The sequence below is a fragment of the Sycon ciliatum genome, chromosome 7, assembly GCF_964019385.1.
Source record: "Sycon ciliatum chromosome 7, ocSycCili1.1, whole genome shotgun sequence".
Lineage (NCBI taxonomy): Eukaryota > Metazoa > Porifera > Calcarea > Leucosolenida > Sycettidae > Sycon > Sycon ciliatum.
Window position 1 is genome coordinate 22,728,154 of NC_088649.1, and position 24,392 is coordinate 22,752,545.

Sequence of the window (24,392 nt, forward strand, 5' to 3'; positions counted from 1 at the left end):
CATATTTTCCAGAGTATATAAGAAGCACTGGAGTATAAGCTACACCTCGCATCATTTCGTGCCAGGCATGCACCCTATGTATCACCATTAATTTGATGATCGGAGTATAACCCTCGCCCCCCCCCCCTTTTTTGCGTGAATTTTGAACTTTCAGAGTGCAGCTTATACCCCATAAAATACGTTAGTCGACTAAACACCTGCCTTTAACCACTGTTAGTCATTATTGATATTGTACATTGAGGCCCTTAATACTGGGAGTGGACATAAAACCAGGGTCGCCTTGTAGCCGGTAAAATACGGTTGTTGAAGTCACTTCGTCGGTTACAGTGATTTAAGCTCAATCAAAATTAAAACCGGTGAACTATTTATAATAGAACGCAATGTTGGAATGGTGACAATAGAACTTGAATGCAGGTTCTTTGTAATGCACATTGCGCCGTACTCTGTTGCCCATTACTCCGCTTGGCTATCTATCGTCCTCTCCTAATTATTGCCTTACTGACTCTTGTCATGCGTATGTGTGTGTGTGTGTGTATATGTGTGTGTTTGTGTGTGTGCGTGTGTGTGTGTGTGTGTGTGTGTGTGCATGCATGCGTGTGTGTGTGTGTGTGTGCATGCGTGCGTGTGTGTGTGTGTGCTCGTGTGTGCATACATGGTGACCTCACTCTTCCCGACAGGTAAATCAAACTACTGCCCAGTGCCAATCATCCAGAATGGCCTGTTCACACTGGCAAAGCAACGATATGTCTTTGATGTCGGCACGGTGTCCTGTAACCAAGGCTACGTTGTCGATACCAGCATAGTCTCAGTGTGTATTGTACACACACAGGCATCAGGGTATTGGCAAAATTTGCCTCGATGTATTGGTGAGTTTAAATGGAGAATGGGGGGAGGGCGGAGGGTTTGGGGCATTCGCTTTTGATCCACAGGCTTTGTGGAGAGGTGGACAGTTGATTTGTTATAAGCTCCTTTTTATGGGTAGATGTGCAAATTTTTGTTCAACTCAAACGGTAAATTCTACTTTCGTCTTACGACTCTTCCAGGTTTGAAGCTGGTTGATGTTCGTAGAAGTTGGTGGAAGTACGGTGTGTCTGCACTTGTTTGACCATGAAGCTGGGTTTCACAAACTATCGCACATTGTGCCCTAAAAATTCCAAAGAGGACATGACATCAACGCTCTACCGGAGAGAGGAGAGTGCTTGCTCGAGTGTTGAACCCGGGTTCTTTAATACTTCACCATTCCCAGTTCACGAGTGTTGTGAGCAGGTGTTCAGTTCATCTTTTGCTTTTATTTCCTTAGTATTAGCACATGCAGTTTCTGCGCATTGTTCTCCTTCAAAAACACATGTTGGCAGAGGTCTCAGTGCTAATTCGTTAGACTTACCTGAATGTATATTGCTCTCCCGCCCCCCCCCCTCTCTCTCTCTCTCTCCCTCCCTCTCTCTCTCTCTCTCTCTCTTTCTGTCTCTGTCTCTGTCTCTCTCTCTGTCTCTCTCTCTCTTTCTGTGTCTGTCTCTCTCTCTCTCTCTCTCTCTCTCTCTCTCTCTCTCTCTCTCTTTCTGTCTCTGTCTCTGTCTCTGTCTGTCTCTGTCTCTCTCTCTCTCTCTCTCTCTCTCTCTCTCTCTCTCTCTCTCTCTCTCTCTCTCTCTCTCTCTTCCCTACCTCCCTCCCTCTCTGTCTCTCTCTCACACTCTCTTGCCACCTGTAGTCATTCCAAACTACTGCCCAGAGTTGCGGCCAGGTTCAGGAGTGTTCACTAGTACCAACCGAAGCATCAACGGCATCGGTAACGTGAAGTGCTTCCGTCGATTCTTTGCCCCTCGCGGAAACACTCTCAAGTGTCTCGTACTTAATGACACAGTGGGTAAATGGAATGCCTCTGGAAGCTGCATCGGTAAGATAAGCTCCATCGCAACATCCTCAGTGGTTACTAAGAGAATCCTGCGTAACTAAAAAACGTCTGTTGAAAGTCCACTTCATAGGCAGTTCTCCCTTTGTACGCCCAAGTATTTTAGGATTATAACTTCTAAGAGCCCGAAACAACAGATGGCACGGGGCACTTTCATGAAGAATCCTAGTAAGGAAGTGAAGATTGTTTGCAGTCCGTTTGTAGAATCGACCTGTAAAAATCATTGTGTCCGAAAAATCAGAACGAATGGCAGGTACACATGGTGCTCAGCAGCAAACATAATATTGCGGCCAAAATGTTGAAAAGCGGGCCCGAACATGGGCTGACCACCCTGACTGGTTCCACCGGGCCTGCTCAAAGACAGTCACCATGGTGACAGATTCAGTAAGAGCTATAGATTGACAGCACTTCAACAACACAAGTCAGGAGGTAGCCACTGCAGGCTTCGTTTTCAAGCTCTGCTGTACCCTGCACTGCATGCACGCATGCGCATACTATGCATTATGCATTATCATTACATCACTACGAAAGCGGTCCACTGTGAAGTTCCTGGTGGGACAGTGCTGTAGGACAGAAGTCGTCCTGCCCCGGGTATGTGACATTGGTATCCCTGCTACTTAAACACCACTCGAGAAAGTACAATGAAACCTGTCTAAGGCGACCGCTCAAGGAACCTCCCAAATGTGGTCCCTGCAAGCAGGTGGTCTCCTTATGCATTGACTGGAAATAACACCCTCAGGGTCCTAGTTGTAGTGGTTCTCTGGGGCAGGTGGTCGCCATATCAGACTGGTCACTTTGACAGGTTTTGTTGTATTGACAAGTTGGCATTTCCATCAGGAAACGCTGTCCGAGTAGGTAATAAAATTCTCAGTAGCACATAATTATGTCAATGTATGAATTTCTTGATGCTGTGCACAGACGAATACTTGTGCGCTGGAACCCTGTTCAAGATGGTGTTGCCGTGGGAGCACGGGGCCAAGGCCTACGACGCAGCCGCTGCGCAGTGCTCCATGCTTGGTGGCCAGCTCCCGACCAAGGCCAACAGGGATTGTGCTCTTCGTTTCTTGGCATTCTTTCCTGCGTGGGGTGCATCGTGGCTCCGTGGTACACAGGTTTACTTGTCTGTGTATACCAGGGCTGATCTGACGAACAACCAATGGCTGCGGACTAGTGAGAAGGCTGACATTGTGTGCCAAGTCAAATGTAAGTGTGGACTGTGGGTGGGTGTGGCGTGTGTGTGTGAGAGTGTGTGTGCGTGTGCGTGTGCGTGTGCGTGTGTGTGTGTGAGAGTGTGTGTGTGTGTGTGTATGTGTGTTTATGCCTTTTTTTTGTTGGCCTCCTCCACGGGGCGGCCTTGGCCTTCTGGTCAGGGTCGTCCCTGGGTATTGACTGGCAGTAGGCTTTTCATGCCTTGCAGCCGGTTTCGCTCGAGCGGAAGGACATTCAGTGAGCTGACGACCAGGGCGGGTAATTTGTTGCCGTCACCGTCTTCTTGCGTCCTTTCCGCATCCTCCGCAGTGGCGTGGCGAGCCCTCGGATCAATCCCCAGCCTGTAACAGTGCAGTGGCGTTTGGCAAAACAAGTGGATTCCTGGACGAAAAAGGATACAGGTCACACTCGCAACAATTTATTCCTGCGCGGTGATAGCTGGAATTGTGAATTTGTCGTGTTGTTTGGACCTGAGTGGCCAGTCGTCGTGCGGCGATGGTGTAGTGATGTTAGCTTGCGGCGCATACTCCTCGTCGTTTCGTGAAAGTACGTTTTGTGGAGCCCTTGTGGGACGTTCGGTGCCCACCCTCCAGCTCAAGATTGTGCTTTCCTGGTGCATGAAGGCCGAAGCAGTACGCGTACAGACGTTATTGTTGAACAGAACATCATATTTTGTTCCTTTTTCAGTCGTTGCATGTTATACTTATAGTGGACCTACAGCAGACTGTTCATCTGGTTTGTGATATTTCCTTCCTCTGTTTGTGAGTCCCTTTCCATCAATATGGCAGCTTGTTTTGATTTCCTTTTTTCAATTCATTTTGCTGTACTTCCTGTTTTGTTTGCGCCACTGCCCCTCACCTTGCGCTCAGTTCTCTGAGTGGAGGGCGGCGTGACCCCAAGGGGTAGCTGATTGATAGTAGTAGTAGTAGTGTGTTTATGTATGTGTGTGCATGTGTGTGTTTGTGTGAGTGTGTGTCTGTGTTTCTGTGTGCTGATCTGTATTTGTTCGTGTCTGCTTTTCTTTGCCACAGTTGCATACACATGCGGAAAGACGAGCTCAAAGCTAATCACACCACGTGCCCTCCAATCAGTGGACACCTATGCCATGGCCGAGTCATTGTGCGATGCTATAAGCGCCCACTTGCCAGACAAGAATGAAGTGTCATGCGTCAACAACTTTCTAAAAGAAAATGCTGATACTGAGCAAGTGTGGCTCAGGGATACGTCACATGCTGACAAGGCCTTCGTCACAAGCACTGCAGGATTACCGTTCACTCTGCCGACCAATTTGCGCAACAGGATTGTCTGCGAAGAGCTGGGTAAGTCGGTGCGCGCACGTACACATGTATGCATATTATGCGTGCAGTGTGCGTGTCTGTTTGCCTGTCTGTCTGTGCATATGCATATGTGCACTATGTACATGTCTGTGTGTCTGTTTGCCTGTCTGTGCATGTGTCTAGGTGGAGATGTGCATGCAATGTGTGTATGAGTGTGTTTTGTGTGTTTTGTGGGTATTGTGCATACGCGAGTGTGTGGGTGTATGTGTGCTAGCCGGCTAGACTTCTAAGTGACCTGAATTTGAACCTGAATTTGACACTGTATGTACGTCTCCAATATCAATCTGCCTCACCTAAATAGAAGTTCTAGAAGCAATCCAAAATGCTTTATGGCTTTAGGTCCTCGGAACAGACCGGATAGTGTATGTGTGTTTGTGTGTGTGTGTGTGTGTGTGTGTGTGTGTGCGTGTGCGTGTGTGTGCGTTTGTTTGTGTGTGTGTGTGCATGTTTGTTTGCACATGTGTACGTGTGTGCACGCATGTACATGGTGTTGTACACTTGCAGACCCGCTCAAGATCGACTACTGCCCATGGCTGTACCTCGACAATGGCAGAGTGGTCTACTCTCGTGGACGCATCAGGGGCGCACTGGCACAGATCTCGTGCTACGAGGGGTTCTCCCTTGTGGGCCCGGCTTCGATTCAGTGCTTGAAGAGCACCAACTTCAACGGTGTATGGAGTAATCGTCCCGTTTGCCCAGGTCAGCCCGGGGTGTTTGCCCAGGTCAGCCCGGGGTGTTTGCCCAGGTCAGCCCGGGGTGTTTGCCCAGGTCAGCCCGGGGTGTTTGCCCAGGTCAGCCCGGGGTGGTCATTAAAAAGTAAAAACACTGTACAGTGAGACCTGGTGTAAGCGACCTCTGGGTTTAGCGACCACCTGCTCTTGACGGCCGTCTTTCCATGCACCGACAGTTCTACACAGACACTGTGGGACCTGGTTCTAAAGACCACCTGGCTTTAATGACTGCTTTTGCTTGCACCGTGGGGTGTTCGCTTAAACCAGGTTTTACTGTAGAAGCTAATTTGAAATAAGCAACTGCCAGGCGTGCCAAAGGTCTTTAAAACTTGATAGACAAGCAGTCTCTCGGTGCAGGTCATAATGAATGATGACACGATGGTTCGGGGCCTCAGATGACAAAGAACCCCCCCCCCCCCCTCAGGCCTCAGATGACCGGTTCCCATCAACTGCTAGCAGTTCATTAACAATACATGTATGATGAGACGGGGGAAGGGGTCATTGCCTGATGTTGACCCAATTCTTGGGATAATTACCAGCCAGAATGGAATTTTATTTGCTACTGTAGGAGGCAGGCATAGTGGGATGGTCTAAGACCATGATTGTGAAACAGAGGGTACCAGGTTAAAGTCCTGCTTGGAAGCGGAAGGATTTTTACCAGCCGTGCTGCGGCCCACAGTCAATTGGGAACTCGTGGTCTGGCACGAGGGAAGCATGGATGCAGCGAATGGGATTTTCGGTCTTTGACCACTTTGGTGGTGGGTCTGATCTTCTCACCTCCCACCGCTTTAGGAGCTGCATCTGCGCCTCGATCTTTGAGGGTGATGGCATCCCAGCGGATGCGGAAAATTCGGTCTCCAGGAGAGTCTCAAGCGAACCATGGATTTCTTCTTCTGCATATTTGTCACAGTAAAAGATTCCCGGTTCGCGTGAGACTCGGCGGGAGTCTGAGTTTCCCGCATCCGCAGGAACGCCACCAGCCTCTAGGATCAAGGCGCAGGTGCAGCTCCAAAGCGGTGGGACTTGGGTAGATCAGACCCGCCACAAAGTGGTCAACGACCGAAAATCCCATTCACTGCATTCATCGTCACGGCAAACCAATCCACAATTCTTGAAAACTGGCCGGCGTGTTCTTTCCTCTAGATCTAGCTTCTCCAAGCCAGATTTAATTTAATAGGAAGAGTTCCATGGCAGTTCTTAAGAAGCTCACAAGAAAACTCTGTGGATAACAACATAGTCCAGATTGAACCAAACTTGATGAGGGTCATGTTGGCCGGCAAACCCAATGACCCGATGTGCCATTGGCCTAGCGCCTTCTTATGATGCCACTTCCCTGTTGGTCTACAAGCTTCACACTCGGTTCTCATCTTTGTTGTGCGAAGCTCTCACCCCTTGGCATAAAGCACCCGAAGTGTCATGGAAACTTGAATTATTTTTCTGTATGCATACTCCCTCCTCTTCAGTCAATCAAGGCTACTGTCCACTGCATGGCACGGTAGCAAACGGCCTCATTTCCTACTCGCCCACCATGCACCGAGCCATGAACTCCGTGGCCACCCTGAGCTGCGAGGACGGCTACCAGGCCAGGCATGGACTGAAGCTGGCTTGCGTTACGCTGCGGAAGAACGTTGGAATGTGGAACGTGACTGCAGCCTGCGACAGTGAGTACATACACACAGTAATATACCCCCCCCCTCCCCCTCCCCCTCCCCTCCCCCTCCCCCTCCCTCCGCATATCTCCTGTAAGCGTTTGATTCTCTGGAGTGCTTGGGTCACAATGAAGCTGAGATCCTATGGTCGGCAAAGCTGCCCCTGCCCCCTCCGCCGCCCGCCGCACACATGTGCTATTTTTCCGACCAGGGAATCCCCTGGATAAACGTTTTGTTGAGAAGAGTTCATAGAAGAAGTTTGTGACAAACTCGATTGTTACGAAAATGTCAGTCACTCCACCAGGCCACAATGCAGTCTCGGCTATCTATAACAGGGTTCAATGGTGTAACACTGGTAATAGATTCAACCAAATTACATTATCGCTCGCTTTGAGTTTGCACATTCAGATGACATGGTTTGACACCAACATAAGGTATTTTCTTCCTTGCATCTCTCTCTTCCATCTTGCTTGCAAAGAATGTTCTTCAACAGTGTGACATTGATAATAGGTTGGACCAAGTAACATTATCGCTCGCATTGAGTTCCCACTTTCATATCTTTGACACCAACACGGTCTCGCCTTGCACCTTACCATACAGAAAATGATCCCAACCTCTCATACGAGTACTAAATTCACATGTGATTGCTACCAGTTTATCACTTCCTGTCTGTGTGCGATCTGTGAATGCTCTCAAGGGTGCGATTTTCCTCTCCGGCATTTCATATAATAATGATAACAGTGACTAGCTCTCTTCTGACCTCAGTTGCTAGTGAGTGCAGGGCAGTACTGCTTTTCCACACGGCTGCTTAGAATAGTTTCGATCCCAGGGCTTAATTAAGTTTCAGATTGGTTCTGTGTGCTCAAGTTCGCTTTGATTGGCTTCCTTTGTTTTTTGGTTCGCATGAGCGGTGCACTCTTTCGGTGTAGTTTGTTTTGACTGCTCCTGCCCCTGCCTGGGTGTAGTTCTAGAGAAAGACAGGATGTGGCACTGAAGCCAGGGTAGGCCGTCAGATGGTGATCAATGCCCATACCAATGTTTGTGATATGTACGGTACACTCACATGTCTCACCGTTTTCTGGTGCCACTTCGCAGGAGAGAAATTCTGTTCTGTAGCAAACTGATACCACTCCCGCGTGTTTGTGTGTGTGTGTGTGTGTGTGTGTGTGTGTGTGTGTGCATGTGCGTGTGTGTGCGTGCACGTGTGTGCGTATGTGTATGTGCATGTGTGTACATGCATCCGCGTGTTTCGCGCACACTTAATGTTTTCCTGCAGAAATTCCCAAGTACTGCACGCCGTTCAGCGTTATCGACGGGACCCTAGCACCCACGGTGGCAACGGAAGTTGACGACGTGCTGCGTCTTCAGTGCCACCTAGGGTTTGCGAGAGCAGGTGATGAGAAAGTCTCCTGTTTGACCTTGAACCAGGCGATTGGCCGTTGGAGTGGAACGCCCGTGTGTAACGGTGAGCCGGTACATGATCTTGGTTGAGTTTTCGTGTTTCAAGTGAACCGTGCAAGTGGTTATATTTAACCTATTGCACACCAGTAAAACGTGTGCTATGACTCTTAGTGTGTGGTTTGCTTCCCGATCATCCCGCGGTCGAATTCACAGACTGGAAGTGCTGGTGTTTTAAGTCCTTTGGCAGTTTTCAGGGAACGGATGTAATGGGGGTAGGGATACGCACGCAAGTCTTTATAGCATTTCCCCTATATTGACGCCCATGTTCTGGACCTTAGCATGTGTCTCATTCTGATCTGCAGTGATATCTCCGTACTGCCCTGCGCTGACATCGCCTAATGGCCAGTTCACTGCCAACGGAGGTGGGCGCATCGGCGAGCGAGAAACGCTGCTGTGTGATGCGGCGTATAAGCCCTCTACCGCCGACGCCACGTACCAATGCGGGCCCGGAACTGCTGCAGCTGGAAAGTGGAGTGGCTCGGCGCTTTGTACCAGTAAGCCACTCATTCCCAATGTGGTCATAGAATCAAATGGTATTCCGTTTTCAATTATACTTGTGTGTACTTCAAATGAAGTGTGTGTGTGTGTGTGTGTGTGTGTGTGTGTGTGTGTGTGTGCGTGCGTGCGTGCGTGCGTGCGTGCGTGCGTGCGTGCGTGCGTGCGTGCGTGCGTGCGTGCGTGCGTGCGTGCGTGCGTGCGTGCGTGCGTGCGTGCGTGCGTGCGTGCGTGCGTGCGTGCGTGCGTGCGTGCGTGCGTGCGTGCGTGCGTGCGTGCGTGCGTGCGTGCGTGCGTGCGTGCGTGCGTGCGTGCGTGCGTGCGTGCGTGCGTGCGTGCGTGCGTGCGTGCGTGCGTGCGTGCGTGCGTGCGTGCGTGCGTGCGTGCGTGCGCGTGCGCGTGCGCGTGCGCGTGCGCGTGCGCGTGCGCGTGCGCGTGCGCGTGCGCGTGCGCGTGCGCGTGCGCGTGCGCGTGCGCGTGCGCGTGCGCGTGCGCGTGCGCGTGCGCGTGCGCGTGCGCGTGCGCGTGCGCGTGCGCGTGCGCGTGCGCGTGCGCGTGCGCGTGCGCGCGCGCGCGCGCGCGCGCGCGCGCGTGCGCGCGTGTGGTGCGCGCGTGCGCGCGTGTGGTGCGCGTGCGCGTGCGCGTGCGCGTGCGCGTGCGCGTGCGTGTGTGTGTGTTGGTTTGGGGGGGGGGGGGTGTGGGTCTTGAAATTGTGATTACAGGCTGCAAGGCTTTCTGGAGATACAGAACAAACTTAATTGTCTAATAGCCTACATGGAGATAACAAAAGAAGTTCTTGGAATTCACCCAACTCTTTGCCTTGATGTGGCTATAGAAAGAGTGCACAGCTGATCTTTTTTTTTATTGCTATAATAGAATTATATTATTGTATGGACTCGGATGGAGAGCCAAGAATTAATTTATGTACAAAAGAGAAAGGACCAGGGAACTACCAGTTACGCTATACTGTCCACTAACACCACCAGCTGCTAAACAAGCAGCTCGTGCGATAACATTGCACGGCACTTTGTAGAACGTCAGTACCGTCGGTCAGTGTCAGTGTCGGTCAGTGTCGTGCAATGTTATCGCATGAGCTGATTGTTTAGTAACTGGTGGTGTTAGTGGACAGTATAGCGTTACTTGTAGTTCCTTGGTCTTTCTCTTTTGTACATTATTATAGTATCCTGCTTATAATCGTTAGTGTTGGACAAAACGGATAACTTGTAAACTTATGGTCCTCTCTTTTTTAATAGAATTGATTGTTAGTGTTGAGTTTCCGAGAGAAAAGAACAGTACGAGGCATGTGGCCTCTATTTTCCTAATACTTTGTGAAATACTTTTTAAAACATAGGGTTGGGTGCTTTCTTGCTGGTTTGCGGAGTTGACGGTTCGATGGACTTGTCGTGTGCTCTGGATAGCAGTGGTGAGTCAGTCAAGTGAGAATTCAAGTCGGCAGGAAAACCATGAGCTCTCATGTAGGGAGCACCACTAAGGGTTTCCAAGAAATTGCGTATTATTGAGATACAAGATATTGCTCCCAAGCATCAAGATTCAAATCCCAAAAATGATGCTATGCGAAAAATTTCTAAACAATATTCAAAAAAATAACTCAATACCTGAAAATTATCTACCCGTTGCCATGGCAACGATGACGTAACAGAATGCATGACAGCGCTGACTCCGCTGAGCTCAGATCAGAGGCCACATGCACTGACGTCGAAATTTTTCAGGCCCATCGTGGCACGTGATCGGTGCCTTTGGTCCTCCAGATTTCCAAAAACACTTCAAAAAGAGGTCTAAAAAAGGTAGAATTTGGCAATTTTTTTCCGGAAAATTGTCGATTTTGCGAAAATTCACGGAAAAACAGCAAAATTCGAAAACATTCCAAAGATCCAAAACACCCCATTATTCGAAAAGATAATCTGGAAACCCCTAAGCACCACACAATTCCCCAAGTATCGCCAAAGTCGCACCAACCTCTTATTTACTTTCTAAAATACTTGAAATTCTGGCTCTGTTTTGCTTTTTCCCCGTAGAAATCACGGGTTATTGCTCGAGTGTTGCTGTACTGCACGGATCACTGGCGTATACCGGACAGAGACGGATCGGCGACACCTTGCAGCTCACCTGCAATGAAGGATACATACCTGCCCACGGGGTGGTCATGTTTCACTGCAAGCGTGACACGGCCAACACAGGAGTCTGGAATGCTACAGCGCGATGCATCGGTAAGCTCGATTGACACCTTCAGGAGAGATGTGAATGGGAAAACATCTGCTTTCTTGGCCCATGAAGTATCTTTACTGGAGCTTCAAACTTTTGATCCGTTTATAGAGAAACTGAACAGTGGCACTTCAGCAAGGACAGGTTGCATAATCGCGTGCGAATGTGGCACACAAGCTTAGCTCCATGTTTTCAGCGAGTGGAAACATTGTCAGCCACGAGTTCAGTAGAACCTTTACAACTGGTTAAGCCTGCATGATCTGGTATCACTTTAGCTCGGGTTGTCTGTGGCTACAGCGTGTGTACCATGTACCCCCATGTATACGCCCGTCGCAAGAGAAGCACTTAAATCTGCAAATGCACTGGATGTACACCCACAGATTTTCTCTTTATAGCAACGATAGTGGATCTGATTCTGATTGAAACAAATCAAGACAAGCGCCAGATAACTGTCTAATCTACACAACTGGCAAAGCCATGTGAATCCCCCCCCCCCCAATGCACACCTGGTCTACACCACACGGAGTACATCGGAATAGGACGGCCAAGACAGTTACCTATGCACACCCTACACTTGCTGGGTTACACACACACACACACACACACACACACACACACACACACACGCACACACACACACACACACACACACACACACACACACACACACACACACAAACATACACACACACACACACACACCTACACACACACACGAACAGACATACACACACGTTCACTGCCTGACATCTACTAAGTCTGCACCTGAATTCACACACTTCTACCAGCTGTTCCTTCCCAACTACTGCTATCCGTCTTATCCATACCATTACAGTGAGTCATACATTCTTAACCACTTTCCAAGACTTGAGTTGGGAATGACAAAACGATGTCTTTTAATGACACCGTTTTGCCAATTTAAAAAATGACATGTTTTCTGGAATTTTCTTATAATCAATGCTTCGTGTACATGTGCTTGTTATGCCTCTTTTCCCTCTTCCTGTTAACTCCCCCCCCCCCCCCTTTTATCATGCCCACACACTCACTGAGCGTGTTTTTTGTCTGAATGGTTGTTCATCTTGCGCTGCTGACAGTTGATACAGGCTATTGCAGTCGCCATGGTGACGTACAGCACGGCCAGGTGCACTACCACAACAGCAGCGCTCGGCACCGCGGCTCGGCGGCCAACTTGACCTGTCGCCACGGTTACGTGGCGCGTGACGGCTCCGTGCTGTGGTGCATCACGCAGGGCCCAGGCCAAGGACAGTGGAATGCAACTGCGCACTGTGAGAGTAAGTTTCCACACCTTGACCACCTTGTTAGATTGGGTAGCTGTAGCAACCTCCATTTTTTTTAAAGATCTTTCCCGATAGGCCCATTTTGGGATGACCTACTATTTTGTTGTCTGTTCCGTGAACATCCTACACAACTACCTGCGTATTGTTGTTTAGGGAGTCAGTTAACGGTGCATTGCTGATCCCAGCGTACTACACTCGGACGTCTCTTATCCGGGCACCTTGGGACCGGGCACTGCAAGTATCTCAGATTTGCCCGTATCTCAGGATAACTCATCTACGATGTATTATAATTATCATTTTTTTGAAGAAGTCACTTTGGCTTGTATTGCAGTCTAGTACATGTTAGAAAAAGAATCCATTGTTAAAATGTGTCAATTTCACAGGTTGGCAGTGACAAATAAGCACTTGCGCATACGAAAAAAAAGTACGAACACCCAAATTCAAAGCATTTTTTCCATAAGAACTCAAGCTGAGGGTGCCCGATAGAGAGACGTGCCCGAATCTGAGGCGACCGGATAAGAGGCGTTTGAGTGTACTCACATGTATATTTAAAAATGACCTTGATTTGTACAGAACGAATACTGTAAATATACAAATTTTCGGCAGCTATTTCATTTCGGCTATATTCGGCGCCGAACCAAAACGCCTAAATTAAAACGCGAATGAAATTTTTCACAGCATCTGTCGCACTATACCATGCCCTCTACCCCACGCCGAAAATAAATCGTCGCCGAAATGTCAAAAATCGTGAAGTGCCGAAATTTTGCAGCGCCAAAATTTTGTTTATTTACAGTAACTCTTGTTGTTGCCGTTGACTTTTATTTTACTTCACCAATTGCACAGGCATGATTGCCTTCTCACTGTCCCATAGGTCCGGTTCTCACAGAAAGATGAAGGAAATTATGAGGACATGTATAGAAATAAAGACATGTAAGCGGTAAAATTATTATTATAGAAATGATTGTTATGTGTGTATGCTGACTCTCAATTTGTGTGAATTATGTGATAATGCGTGTGTGTGTTTTGCATACAGAGATCAGCGAGTACTGCCCAGTTCTGAGTGTTGCCTACGCCACCCTGAATGACAGCACCATTCAGAGCCTGGACGCTGTAGTCACGGTGACGTGTCACCATGGCTACGTGGCAATGAACGGCATGGCGGTCAAATGCATTGTGCGTGACACTGCCTCTGGACGTTGGAACGTAACTGTGAAATGCGAAAGTGAGTGTAAACACTGCTCTATTATAATCATTTACAGTGGAACAAGTATGGACTAGTTGACCGTGCTCTAGTGCAAACAGTGTCATGCATGCTGAGGCTTGGCCGTAAGGTCATCGCAATCTGGGCACGTACTCCACCCGCCCGTATCGGTTTCAGTGCCAAGCAGGCCGGTACATTCTACACTTGTCCAACAGTGTGCTAGGATCTCGGGGAGAGCACCACGGACAGCCCATGTCATGCAAATGGTATATATGGACAGTCCATTCATTGGAAACTGGCACACTTACTTGTTGGTGTCTCCCGCATATAGTTGTAGATATGAGGAAAACCACAGTACATCCTGCATTGTGTGACCCTTGCAATTAATAGTGTTTTTAACCGAACACGAAATCTTCGAACGAATAATCTATCGAATAATTTCGTCCTTCATTGAACGAATAATCTATATTCTGTCATGTGCATGCTGGAATTTTCAACACTTTTTCAGCACAAAAAAAGTTTTTTTTTGCAATTTTTTGATGATTATCGGTTTTTGTATTGTTCAGGTGCGCAACTGCACATGCATACCGGTCCATGCACTGGCACACAGCAAGAGAACAGTATGGAAAGAAGAGAAGCAATACTACGAGTACCCAGTGCAAGCAATGACAGGGTCAGCACTGAGCAATGACAACGACTGTTCACGTTGAACTAGACTGATCGAAGCTGAAAAAGTGAAAATGTACACCCTACGATTTTTTCGATTTCTGCCAATTCCTACGATGATTCGATTATTCGTTCAGCCCACGAATATTCTAAATTATTCGATTATTCGATTATTCGTTTCAACACTACAACTTACTCCTTGCCACATATGAGGCCAGAAAAGTCCAAGAACAGGGAAATAGAAATTCAGCCAGGTTTTACAAAATTAGGACAGGTATGGCATGCCAAAATGAATGGAGAAGCAGATCCCAAACTCAGATTTTTGATATTTTTAAAGTTGGTTCGTAGATTCCCTCATATCCTGCTCTGGGTTGTACCATGTATGCATTGTATACACCGGTCACAAGAGAAGAACGCTAATCATAGACATGTCATAATAAGGTGACCATCCTACAGCACTCGATGCTTTAACATGCTTTAGATTCAACTCATAAAAACTCCAAGTCAATCTCCAAATGACACAAACCTCATGTATTGACCATAATCATATCCTGATCATGGCAATTATCCAATTAAAACAGTTCATAAAAACAGTTTATGAAAACAGTTTATAAAAACACCTTTTTAGGATTCTGAAAGCTCAAAACTTTTTCTTTCTGCGGTGTGGATCTCTTCGCCTTCCGGTGTCTTTTTCATCTGTTGGATACGCTCCTGGGTCTTCTTCAGTTGTAAACACAGCTTCTTCTTCTTTTTCGGTGGAGGAGAAATGTTGAATGTGATTGCTGAACGTGGAACTGCCTGCGTTCAAAACAAATCCAGGCATATTCGAAGCATCACAGAGTACAGGATGCATAGGCTGAGCAGCAGATACAGCAACAGCAGATACAGCAGTAGCAGATACAGCAGCAGCAGACACAGCAGTAGCAGACACAGCAGCAGCAGATACAGCAGCAGCAGATACAGCAGCAGCAGATACAGCAAAGGCAGATACAGCAGCAGCAGATACAGCAGCAGCAGATACAGCAGCAGCAGATACAGCAGCAGCAGATACAGCAGTAGCAGATACAGCAGTAGCAGATACAGCAGCAGCAGATACAGCAGCAGCAGATGCAGCAGCAGCAGATACAGCAGTAGCAGATACAGCAGTAGCAGATACAGCAGTAGCAGATACAGCAGCAGGGGGCGAAAGAGAACGAGACACTAATTGCTTCGAGTCAATGGCTGCTGATAAACCCTAGGGTTTATCGGGTGTTAGCGGTCGTCGTGAGTTCCCTTCGGGAACGGATACGATAATTTACTTTATTTTATTTTTAATATTGGCTGCTGATAAATCACAAGCACGTTCAGCAGACGTCCGATCGTACGCTGTCAAGGAAGCTGGATTTTTGTGGCCCGATATCTCACAATTTTTTCGATCTTCAATACCAGCTTCCTTGACGTACTATCGTCGTCGCTCTCAAACAGTGGTTCGTGTACAATATGGAAAGGCTAGCCTGCTCAGAAATACGCTTCAGCATTTTATTCAGAAGATTGTGCGATAAAGGTGAATTGCCATACCACACTGACTGATAAGGAGGTACAACAGTGCCTGCTGGGACTCTAGCTCGCTGAAAAAACCTATCTAGTTCAGGATGCAACTTAGAGATGTAGAGATCAAGGGCAGAAACTTGCAGCTCGTCTTGCACGCAGCCCACACTAACATGGTTAGAACCTATCAAGCCACCCCGGTGATTCTTGGACATGAAAGACTTGGCGAGGTTGTAAACCGGCTTGCCATCAACGATGGTGCGAACCAAGTCCTTCTTGCACAGTAGCTTCTGAATCTCGCCACCTCTCAGGCAAAACTTCGAGGTTGCGTGGAACCATACAAACTGGCAGAGCTTCCTCGGGTCGTTGCACGTTAGGACATCCGCAAAGTGTGCAGCCAAGGTGTCCCAGTCATCGTCTGCAATTGAATCCTTATGCTTCACGGCAGGTTCCAAGCCGTTCCTTTTCTTGCCTTTAAGGACGCCATCAAGAACGTCATTTGCTCTGCGAAATTCCGGGTCTGTGAAGATGTTGATAGCCGCCGTCCTCTTTATAGCCAAATACCGTTGAATGGACGCTTTTGCTGCTAAATACGAGTTACGATTGTACATGTCGCCGCCTTTCTTCCTCACATCAGTGATAGCATTTGAGTACCTCAGCAATCTCTTCTTTCGAATCTCCAGCAATGTCCGGCTTCTTTTTCGAGTCCTGAGCATACTTGCAGAAACTGCGGGACCAATAATCAGTTGCCTCAGCGGTTTTCTTTGGAATACGATCAAGAATCAGCTTGTCCCTTTCCTCCTTTGATGACAAAGTGGAAGGTGACGACGGCGACTTTTCCGCCATGAACAAAACACATGAACAAACCACAAATAATTTACCAACTTGACTAGAGCAAAATTTACCAACTTGACTACACCAAGCACGTGGAGAAAGAGAACGATCATCGAGCACGCTTACCAACTTGACTACACCAAGCATGTGGAGAAAGAGAACGATCATCGAGCATGCGCCTGGATATCATTCATGGCCGTTCAGCCAGGGAGCAGGGAGTCGTAAAATACCGGTATTTTACGACTCCCTGCATTCACCAAACTTGTCGAGAACAAACACTCCAAAATAACAGCTGTCCACTAATTTTGTTGTTGGAGATTTTAGTAGGAGTTTTTACTGGTTGAATCTAAATACAATAAATGAGGAGGCCGAGGGTTTATGACCAATAAAAAACTATTATAAAGACCGAGGTCCCCCGAGGTAAAACACTGCATGTATATGCTTGCTCACGAACCCAGACAACGGCGTATACCCGTACGTGCGTGCGCATGCGTGGGTGAACAGAAGCATGATTGTGCATTATTTTATGTATAATTTTCTCCACAATTCCCTGTTTGTGATTGCAGAGAGGGATGGCTATTGTCCCAAGCTTTCAGTGCCCAGTGGCTCACTGGTGTTGAGTGGTGCAAGGCGCATCAATGACACTGCCCAACTGGTGTGTGTCGAGGGATACGTTCCTGCAGGCGGGCACACTAGTTTCACGTGCTTGCAGGATGCTGTCAGTGTGGGAAACTGGAATGGTCGGCCTAACTGTGTGGGTAAGTTGTGCACGCACTTGTGTTATGGTAGCTTGCCTCTGCCCCTTCCTGGGAGGAAACTGTGCAACTCGCGGCATTGCACTCTTTCTTTCTCTCTCTATCCCACACACTCTCCCTTCTTTCTTTCCCTTTTTCTCTATCGAGCTATCTCTCTCCTTACCTCTCTCTCTCCCTCTCTCTCTCTCTCTCTCTCTCTCTCTCTCTCTCTCTCTCTCTCTCTCTGTCTCTCTCTCTGTCTCTCTCCCTCTCTCTCTCTCTCTCCCGCTCGCTCTCTCGCTCTCTCTCAGTGTGGTGCAGGGACTTGTTGTTTTCACATGAACGAAGCAAGAATTTGTTTTCAAATCATTCAATGCTGTAAATAGGCCCTTCCATGTCTCGTGAATGACATATCAAATTAAGCCTGCGGTTGCATAGTAAATTCCCCTGTTCACAAGTCAATGACTCAGCAGTTAGTGCCTGTGACTGCGCATTGAGTTTCTGTGTCCAGTCTCCAATGACTAGGTAACTAGAGCATGTGGCTGAATAGCGAATTCCTGTATCCACACATTAGCTTTATCGAGACACATTTCTTTTTTTAATCTTATCGCCATCATAATATTGTGCATATTCAATGCGCGTTGGTTTGCTATGTAAAATAAAACTTCAAACAAACAAACAAACACGTCAACGTCTCAGCAACTAGTGGCTGCCTGGCGAAGTCTTGTGAGCACACATCAATGACACGGCAACGAGTGTGTGCATTGTTCAAACAATTTTTAAGTTCGAAATTACTTTGAATGTCCCGTATGCGTCAAGTTTTCTCATTTGTGTCTCTATGCCATTCTTTGCTGTACTGGGCACTGTATTCTGCAGAAAACACCACCTACTGTCGAGAGCATGGCCCTATTGCGCACGGACGAGTGAAGTACACGAGTGCTAGGACGCTGGGCAGCGCAGCACAGGTCCAGTGCGATCTCGGATACCAGCCGCTCACGACAACGCTCACCTGCCTCGTCCTGGTGCCGGGCGCAGGACAGTGGGACAAGGCTGCTCAGTGCGAACGTAAGAACTTTGTCAAACTACTGGGATACGCCACACGTCACGCTTGCATCTGCCAATATACAGGTCTACCCTTGTTAGTACGACATTGGTTACAAGACAAACCTCATCAGTAGGAAACTCCCCTGATAAGTATCCATTTACTTTTGGAGAATCCTTCAAATAAAGTCTTAAAAAAAAGTCGACAACAATAAAAAAACGTGACGACTGAAACGCGTACATTCACGTCTGGATAGTAGATAACCCTCGTTATTACCATTAGACAAACAATTTGCCCCCCCCCCCCTCCCGTGTTATCTACTAACGAGGGTAGATCTGTACCATGCAGGCGAATTGCGAAAAATAAGCGTGGGTTATGAGTGGAAGATCCTGTGATGCTGTTACTTTGAAATCAACGATGTGACTTTTTTTAACTGGTGAGGTTAAAACTGGTCATCTGACTTTCTAACTGGCCAAATGGTTATCTGAGTGAAGAAACTACAGACAGTCATGAAAGCATTGCAGCTCCACACCTGTACCGTTTTTCTTATCATTATTATATGCACGTCCGCGTTTACGTCAACAGTAAGTCCACGCATTCGCATGTGCCAGAAGACAGGCAGAGTGGGCAGAGAGGAAAATAAAAAATAAATGTAAAAAATAAATGTAAGACAGCACGCGATAGGCGCATAACTCATGTACCGTGTTCCCTCAGTATAAGCCACACACACAGATTTATCTCGCGCAAATCTACCCTGTATATTCCGGTTCCTTTGACCATCGTAGTATAAGCAGCTCTGAATTTTCTGAATTTTCTGAATTTTCTGAATTTTCTGAATTTTTGGGTGAATCGCGAGTGTCTAAAGTGTGGTGTTTACTCCGAAATACGGTAATATCTTCTTTATTGGTATTCATCATCCACTACTTCTCCAGGCATTCCATCATACTGCGCTTTGCCAACAATCGACAATGGCCATGTCATCGACTCCACTCAGGTGCTGATTGGAGATGTTCTGGTGTTCAACTGTAGCCATGGTTATGTGAGCCTCAACGGCACAAGGGCGCTATGTGAGCCCTCGAATGCTACCGCCGGCGAATGGAACGTGTCGACAGCGTGCGAAGGTAAGGAACCGCCGTAACACTGGCACTGCGATGCATTTCAGTAGTGGCGACAGGAGCATGAATGCAGCGAATGACATGATCTGTCATAAAAAATGGGGGTTCCCGGGTCTGATTTAATTTAATTTATTTTTTTATTTCACCGTCCAATGGCAGAAGCCAAAGCAAAGGAGGGGACATTAGCCAGCCATGGCAAGAGAAGTAGAGAGAAAGAGAAAAAAAGGAAAGAACATAATAATCCGAAGAAAAGAAGGCAAGAGTGGGGGATTTACTCAATTTACATACTGTACACGCAGAAAATTTTGTCGGTGAACAATTTCGTCCAACTCCAAAGAAAGGGAGTTCGTTTGCTATAAAGTTTAGTAAACAGACAATAAAACGTATTGGAAACCTGGACAAACCGGTGTTTGCCGGGCATTTTATTCAGTCAGAAAATTCCTCGGACGAAAAAAGAAGAAATTGAATTCCAGACGAATATCTATACTTCTACTAGTACAGTGTTAGTCAAAGAAATTGAGTTGTGTCATTCAAGTATTAATAAAAGTCTCTCCATTGTTCTGGAATTCTCACGTAGATGTTGTATGCAACAAAGTTAGCAAATCTGTAGGTTGTCTGATGTCTCACTGCTCATTAATTGTGATATTCTGCTTTTGGGTTTGTCGTCGCACGCCACAGCCATACCAAGCTACTGTCCTCCTCTGGCCGTTACAAACGGAGTGCTCAATTTCAAGCAGGACAATTTCACGCAGAGCAATTTCACGCAGAGCAATTTCACGCAGAGCAATTTCACGCAGAACAATTTCACGCAGAGCAATTTCACACAGAGCAATTTCACGCGGAACAATTTCTCGCAGAGCAATTTCACGCAGAGCAATTTCACGCGGAGCAATTTCACGCAGAGCAATTTCACGCGGAACAATTTCACGCAGAGCAATTTCACGCGGAACAATTTCACGCAGAGCAATTTCACACAGAGCAATTTCACGCGGAGCAATTTCACGCAGAGCAATTTCACACGGAACAATTTCACGCAGAGCAATTTCACGCAGAGCAATTTCACGCAGAGCAATTTCACACAGAGCAATTTCACGCGGAGCAATTTCACGCGGAGCAATTTCACACGGAGCAATTTCACGCGGAGCGATTTCACGCGAAACAATTTCACGCAGAGCAATTTCACGCAGAGTAATTTCACGCAGAGCAATTTCACGCAGAGCAATTTCATGCAGAGCAATTTCCCGCAGAGTAATTTCCCGCAGAGTATCGGTTCCAACGCTTCTCTGGCATGTGAACCAGGCTACGTGGGTCCAGACGGCAAGACAGAGTTCTTGTGCGAAGCGTCCAATGCAACAATGGGCGCATGGAGTGCGGAGCCATCGTGCAAGTGTGAGTAGTAGCCGATCAAGTTGAGAGATCCTACCTTGGACAAGAAATGCATTGATGTCATGTTTGGGGGCCATGGTGTTTTAGTGCTTCAGCACTGTCTGGGGCGGGTTTTGAATTGAAAAGCAGAAACTAACATGGTGAAAAGAAGGACAAATTGTTAATGTTAGGTGTCAGGTCGCCGAATGTCTCAGTACATGTACTCCTTGTCAGTTTTGTGCCATTTTGTCACACTCGCTGACTGTATAAGATCTGGTTACGTTGGTGGACAGTTAGTCATAACTCGTAACATTTTGTCCTTCTTCTTTTCACAATAATTTAACTGGCTCACAGTCAGAGTTACATTTAAAGTAACATGGTGTTAAAATAGAAGAAATCACGTGGAAACGAGTTGTGAGGCAACTATCCATGACTGTAACATGTAAGTTGTTTGCCCTGTTATCGCACGTTCTGACTGCTTATTATCGTGTTATAATCATGGATGGTTGCTTCATAACTCGTTTCCATGTGATTTCTTCTATTTTAATTATATTTATTGGCTCAGTCAACAGTGTCAAGCCAAGTTAGTCTATCTCCTGCAGCTTGGAGCTTGACCCTGTTGACAGATGCGTCGACTCTGCTCCTAACAGGTTCAGGGAAGATGCGAGCTGTGTTTATTATTATTATTATTATTATTAACTGGTTTTGAGGGAAAGAGACAAACGGGAAAAGTCTGAAGAAAAAATCGACTGTCACCACCAGGACTCGAACCAGGGACCCTCGCTTTTAGCCAGCGATGCTCTAACCACTGAGCTATGGTGTAGTCGTCATCCAAGCAGAGACCGTTCAACGTTTTCTTCAGACTTCGTATTATTATTATTATTATTATTATTATTATTATTATTATTATTATTATTATTATTATTATTATTATTATTATTATTATTATTATTATTATTATTATTATTATTATTATTATTATTATTATTATTATTATTATTATTATTACGAAGTAGTGGTTGCGACTTCGGCGATGAAAAAAAAGTCGGCGGAATAGCGCGAGCTCCGGTGTGGGGAGCAAACTCTTTTCACTCACAAAGCGACTGTTCAGTACATGGGGTAGTGGTCTACCAGAGCAACTTCAACTACCACGAGGAAAAACAAAGACCACGATGGCAGGTTCAACGGAGTTGCGCAGAACAAGAGCAAATGCACGAAAATATTTGTGAGTGAAAAATACGTTTTTTTGCACTCTTTCGCTAGCCGTGAAAAAACTAAACTTTCTTCTTATTAACTGGTTTGAGGGAAAGAGACAAACGGGAAGGGGGGGGGGGGGGGGTTTCTTCTTCTTCTTATTATTATTATTATTAAAAAGCTTACGTGGAGATAAAAAATGTAATTAACGCAATAAATAGAGTAAGCTGCGCACTCAGTACAAACACCATTAGCAAAACTTGTTTTCATGTATAGAAGCTTGTTCCTTAAACAAGTTTTGCTAATGGTGTTTGTACTGAGTGCGCAGCTTACTCTATTTATTGCGTTAATTATTATTAACTGGTTTGAGGGAAAGAGACAACGGGAAAGGTTAATTATTATTATTATTGTTTGTTTCTTTCCCTCAAACTAGTGAAGATTACTATTATTATTATTATTATTATTGGCTCAGTATCCTAATTAAACTAACATGGTGTTCCTCTGCACTCTCCTTTCTCTCTCTCTCTCTCTCTCTCTCTCTCTCTCTCTCTCTCTCTCTCTCTCTCTCTCTCATTGACAGTGTTCCTGGGCTACTGTCCTGAAGTCAACCTCACTCACGGCGTCGTGGTGTATGAACCGGGCCGTACGCTAGGATCCGTTGCATGGCTCACTTGCTTCGAGGGCTACAGGACAGTGAGCGGCTCCAGCTTCCTCTGCTTAACGTCGAGTCAGTCAACGGGCAACTGGAACGGTAGCATTGAATGCAGGCGTGAGTCAGCGTGTCTTCTGTGTTGGGTGTTAATATCCGGGTGTGCACGCATGTCTGTATCACTGTGCATATTGATAGCATGTGTAAACTGCGCTACTGTAACATCGGATGCATGCGTGAGTCGACGTTTCTTCTGTGTTGTGTGTTTTAGTATCTGCGCTGCGCATGCATGTCTGTATCACTGTACGTGTTGATAGCACGTGTACACTGCATTACTGCACTCGTAGCATTGGATGCAGGTATGAGTCAGCGTGTCTTCTGTGTTGTGTGTTAATATTCAGGTGTGCACGCATGTCTGTATCACTGTGCATGTTGAGAGCATGTGTGAACTGCGCTACTGTAACTTTGTATGCAGGCTTGAGTCAGCGTGTGGTCTATATTGTGTGTTACCATACACACTGTGCATGCATGTCTGTATTGCTGTACGTATTGATCTCACGCGTACGCTGTGCTTCTGTACCCGTAGCATTGAATGCAGGCGCCAGTCAGCGTGGGGTCTGTATTGTGTGTAGTTCCATCCAAATTGTGCATACACGTCTGTGTTGCTGTACATGTTGACCATGTGTGTACACTGCACTACTGTAGAATTGGATGGAGACATGAGATATCGTGTGGTCTGTATTGTGTGTTACCATACACACTGTGCATACACGTCTGTGTTGCTGTACGTGTTGATCACACGCGTACGCTGCGCTTCTGTACCCGTAGCATTGAATGCAGGCGTTAGTCAGCGTGGGGTCTGTATTGTGTGTGTGTGTGTGTGTGTGTGTGTGTGTGTGTGTCGGCATCCACACTGTGTACATCTACAGGACTGTGTCTGTGTTTTGTGTTGATCAGTGGTCGTATGTGTACACTGCGCTACTTACTGCAGCTAAGTAGTAGTACGGTGCTGCTCGATAAAATCCGGACGCATCACTCAAGTCTGCACCTCGTACCATTTCGCAGCCCAGTGTTTGCAGGTCTAGGGCTGTGCACTGATGCATGGCGCGTACTTTAAAGGTGACTCGACTGGATTTCATTGAGCAGTGCTGTAGTAGTTGTAGTGTATGCAAGTTGGTGTAGGCACTGCACTGATGACGTCATCAAAGGGTCAACGTACCTGTACAGCACACCCTCAGAATGTAGCTTGTACTCTGTCAGAGCTATCCCTCTTGGGTTGTAGGCCACTGGCTCAGGGTGAAATTAAATGTTGCATTGTAGTTAGTTTTAGTTACCGCCAGCCTAGCTTTTCTGAGTGGACTGCCTCCCGAGCTACCCTCCTAAGGCCACGGCGTTTTTTTTCTATGTTTCGCGTCACCTTATTCGATGAAATCAATGAGGGAGGGCGAAAAAAATAAAAAAAGCCATCCAAAAAAACAGTGTACGTGCATTGCATTTGTGTACAGTGAAGCGGCGCAGCACTGTTCATGTACATGAATACATGAGTGTATCCCCTCTGCCATGCTTGTGGTCCAAACACAGGCGGCATGATGATTGTGTGACTTGCGGCCCACACACACATGTAATGATGTACGAGCTGAGTACAATCATGCGGTACTACAAAAAAATAGTAAATAGTACATAGAATACACTAGTCAGAACAACAGATGGCTTGATCAGTCACTAGTGTGTCACGGCTCTACCTTTCCGGTAT

General features: G+C 46.8%; 1 protein-coding gene across 2 annotated transcripts in view; it reads left to right on the forward strand.

The window, feature by feature from the left end:
* Nucleotides 1-24,392, forward strand: part of LOC135821185 (uncharacterized) — a 130,156-nt gene that overhangs the window by 97,680 nt on the left and 8,084 nt on the right. For both annotated transcript variants that reach the window (XM_065334253.1, XM_065334254.1), the window contains 16 exons: nucleotides 678-866; nucleotides 1,709-1,894; nucleotides 2,828-3,112; nucleotides 4,150-4,437; nucleotides 4,960-5,154; nucleotides 6,650-6,847; nucleotides 8,112-8,300; nucleotides 8,599-8,790; nucleotides 10,828-11,019; nucleotides 12,109-12,306; nucleotides 13,346-13,534; nucleotides 17,107-17,298; nucleotides 18,151-18,339; nucleotides 19,249-19,437; nucleotides 20,110-20,820; nucleotides 22,571-22,759. In XM_065334253.1, the coding sequence (XP_065190325.1) occupies nucleotides 678-866; nucleotides 1,709-1,894; nucleotides 2,828-3,112; nucleotides 4,150-4,437; nucleotides 4,960-5,154; nucleotides 6,650-6,847; nucleotides 8,112-8,300; nucleotides 8,599-8,790; nucleotides 10,828-11,019; nucleotides 12,109-12,306; nucleotides 13,346-13,534; nucleotides 17,107-17,298; nucleotides 18,151-18,339; nucleotides 19,249-19,437; nucleotides 20,110-20,820; nucleotides 22,571-22,759 (3,771 nt within the window). The remainder of the gene's footprint in view (nucleotides 1-677; nucleotides 867-1,708; nucleotides 1,895-2,827; nucleotides 3,113-4,149; nucleotides 4,438-4,959; nucleotides 5,155-6,649; nucleotides 6,848-8,111; nucleotides 8,301-8,598; nucleotides 8,791-10,827; nucleotides 11,020-12,108; nucleotides 12,307-13,345; nucleotides 13,535-17,106; nucleotides 17,299-18,150; nucleotides 18,340-19,248; nucleotides 19,438-20,109; nucleotides 20,821-22,570; nucleotides 22,760-24,392) is intronic.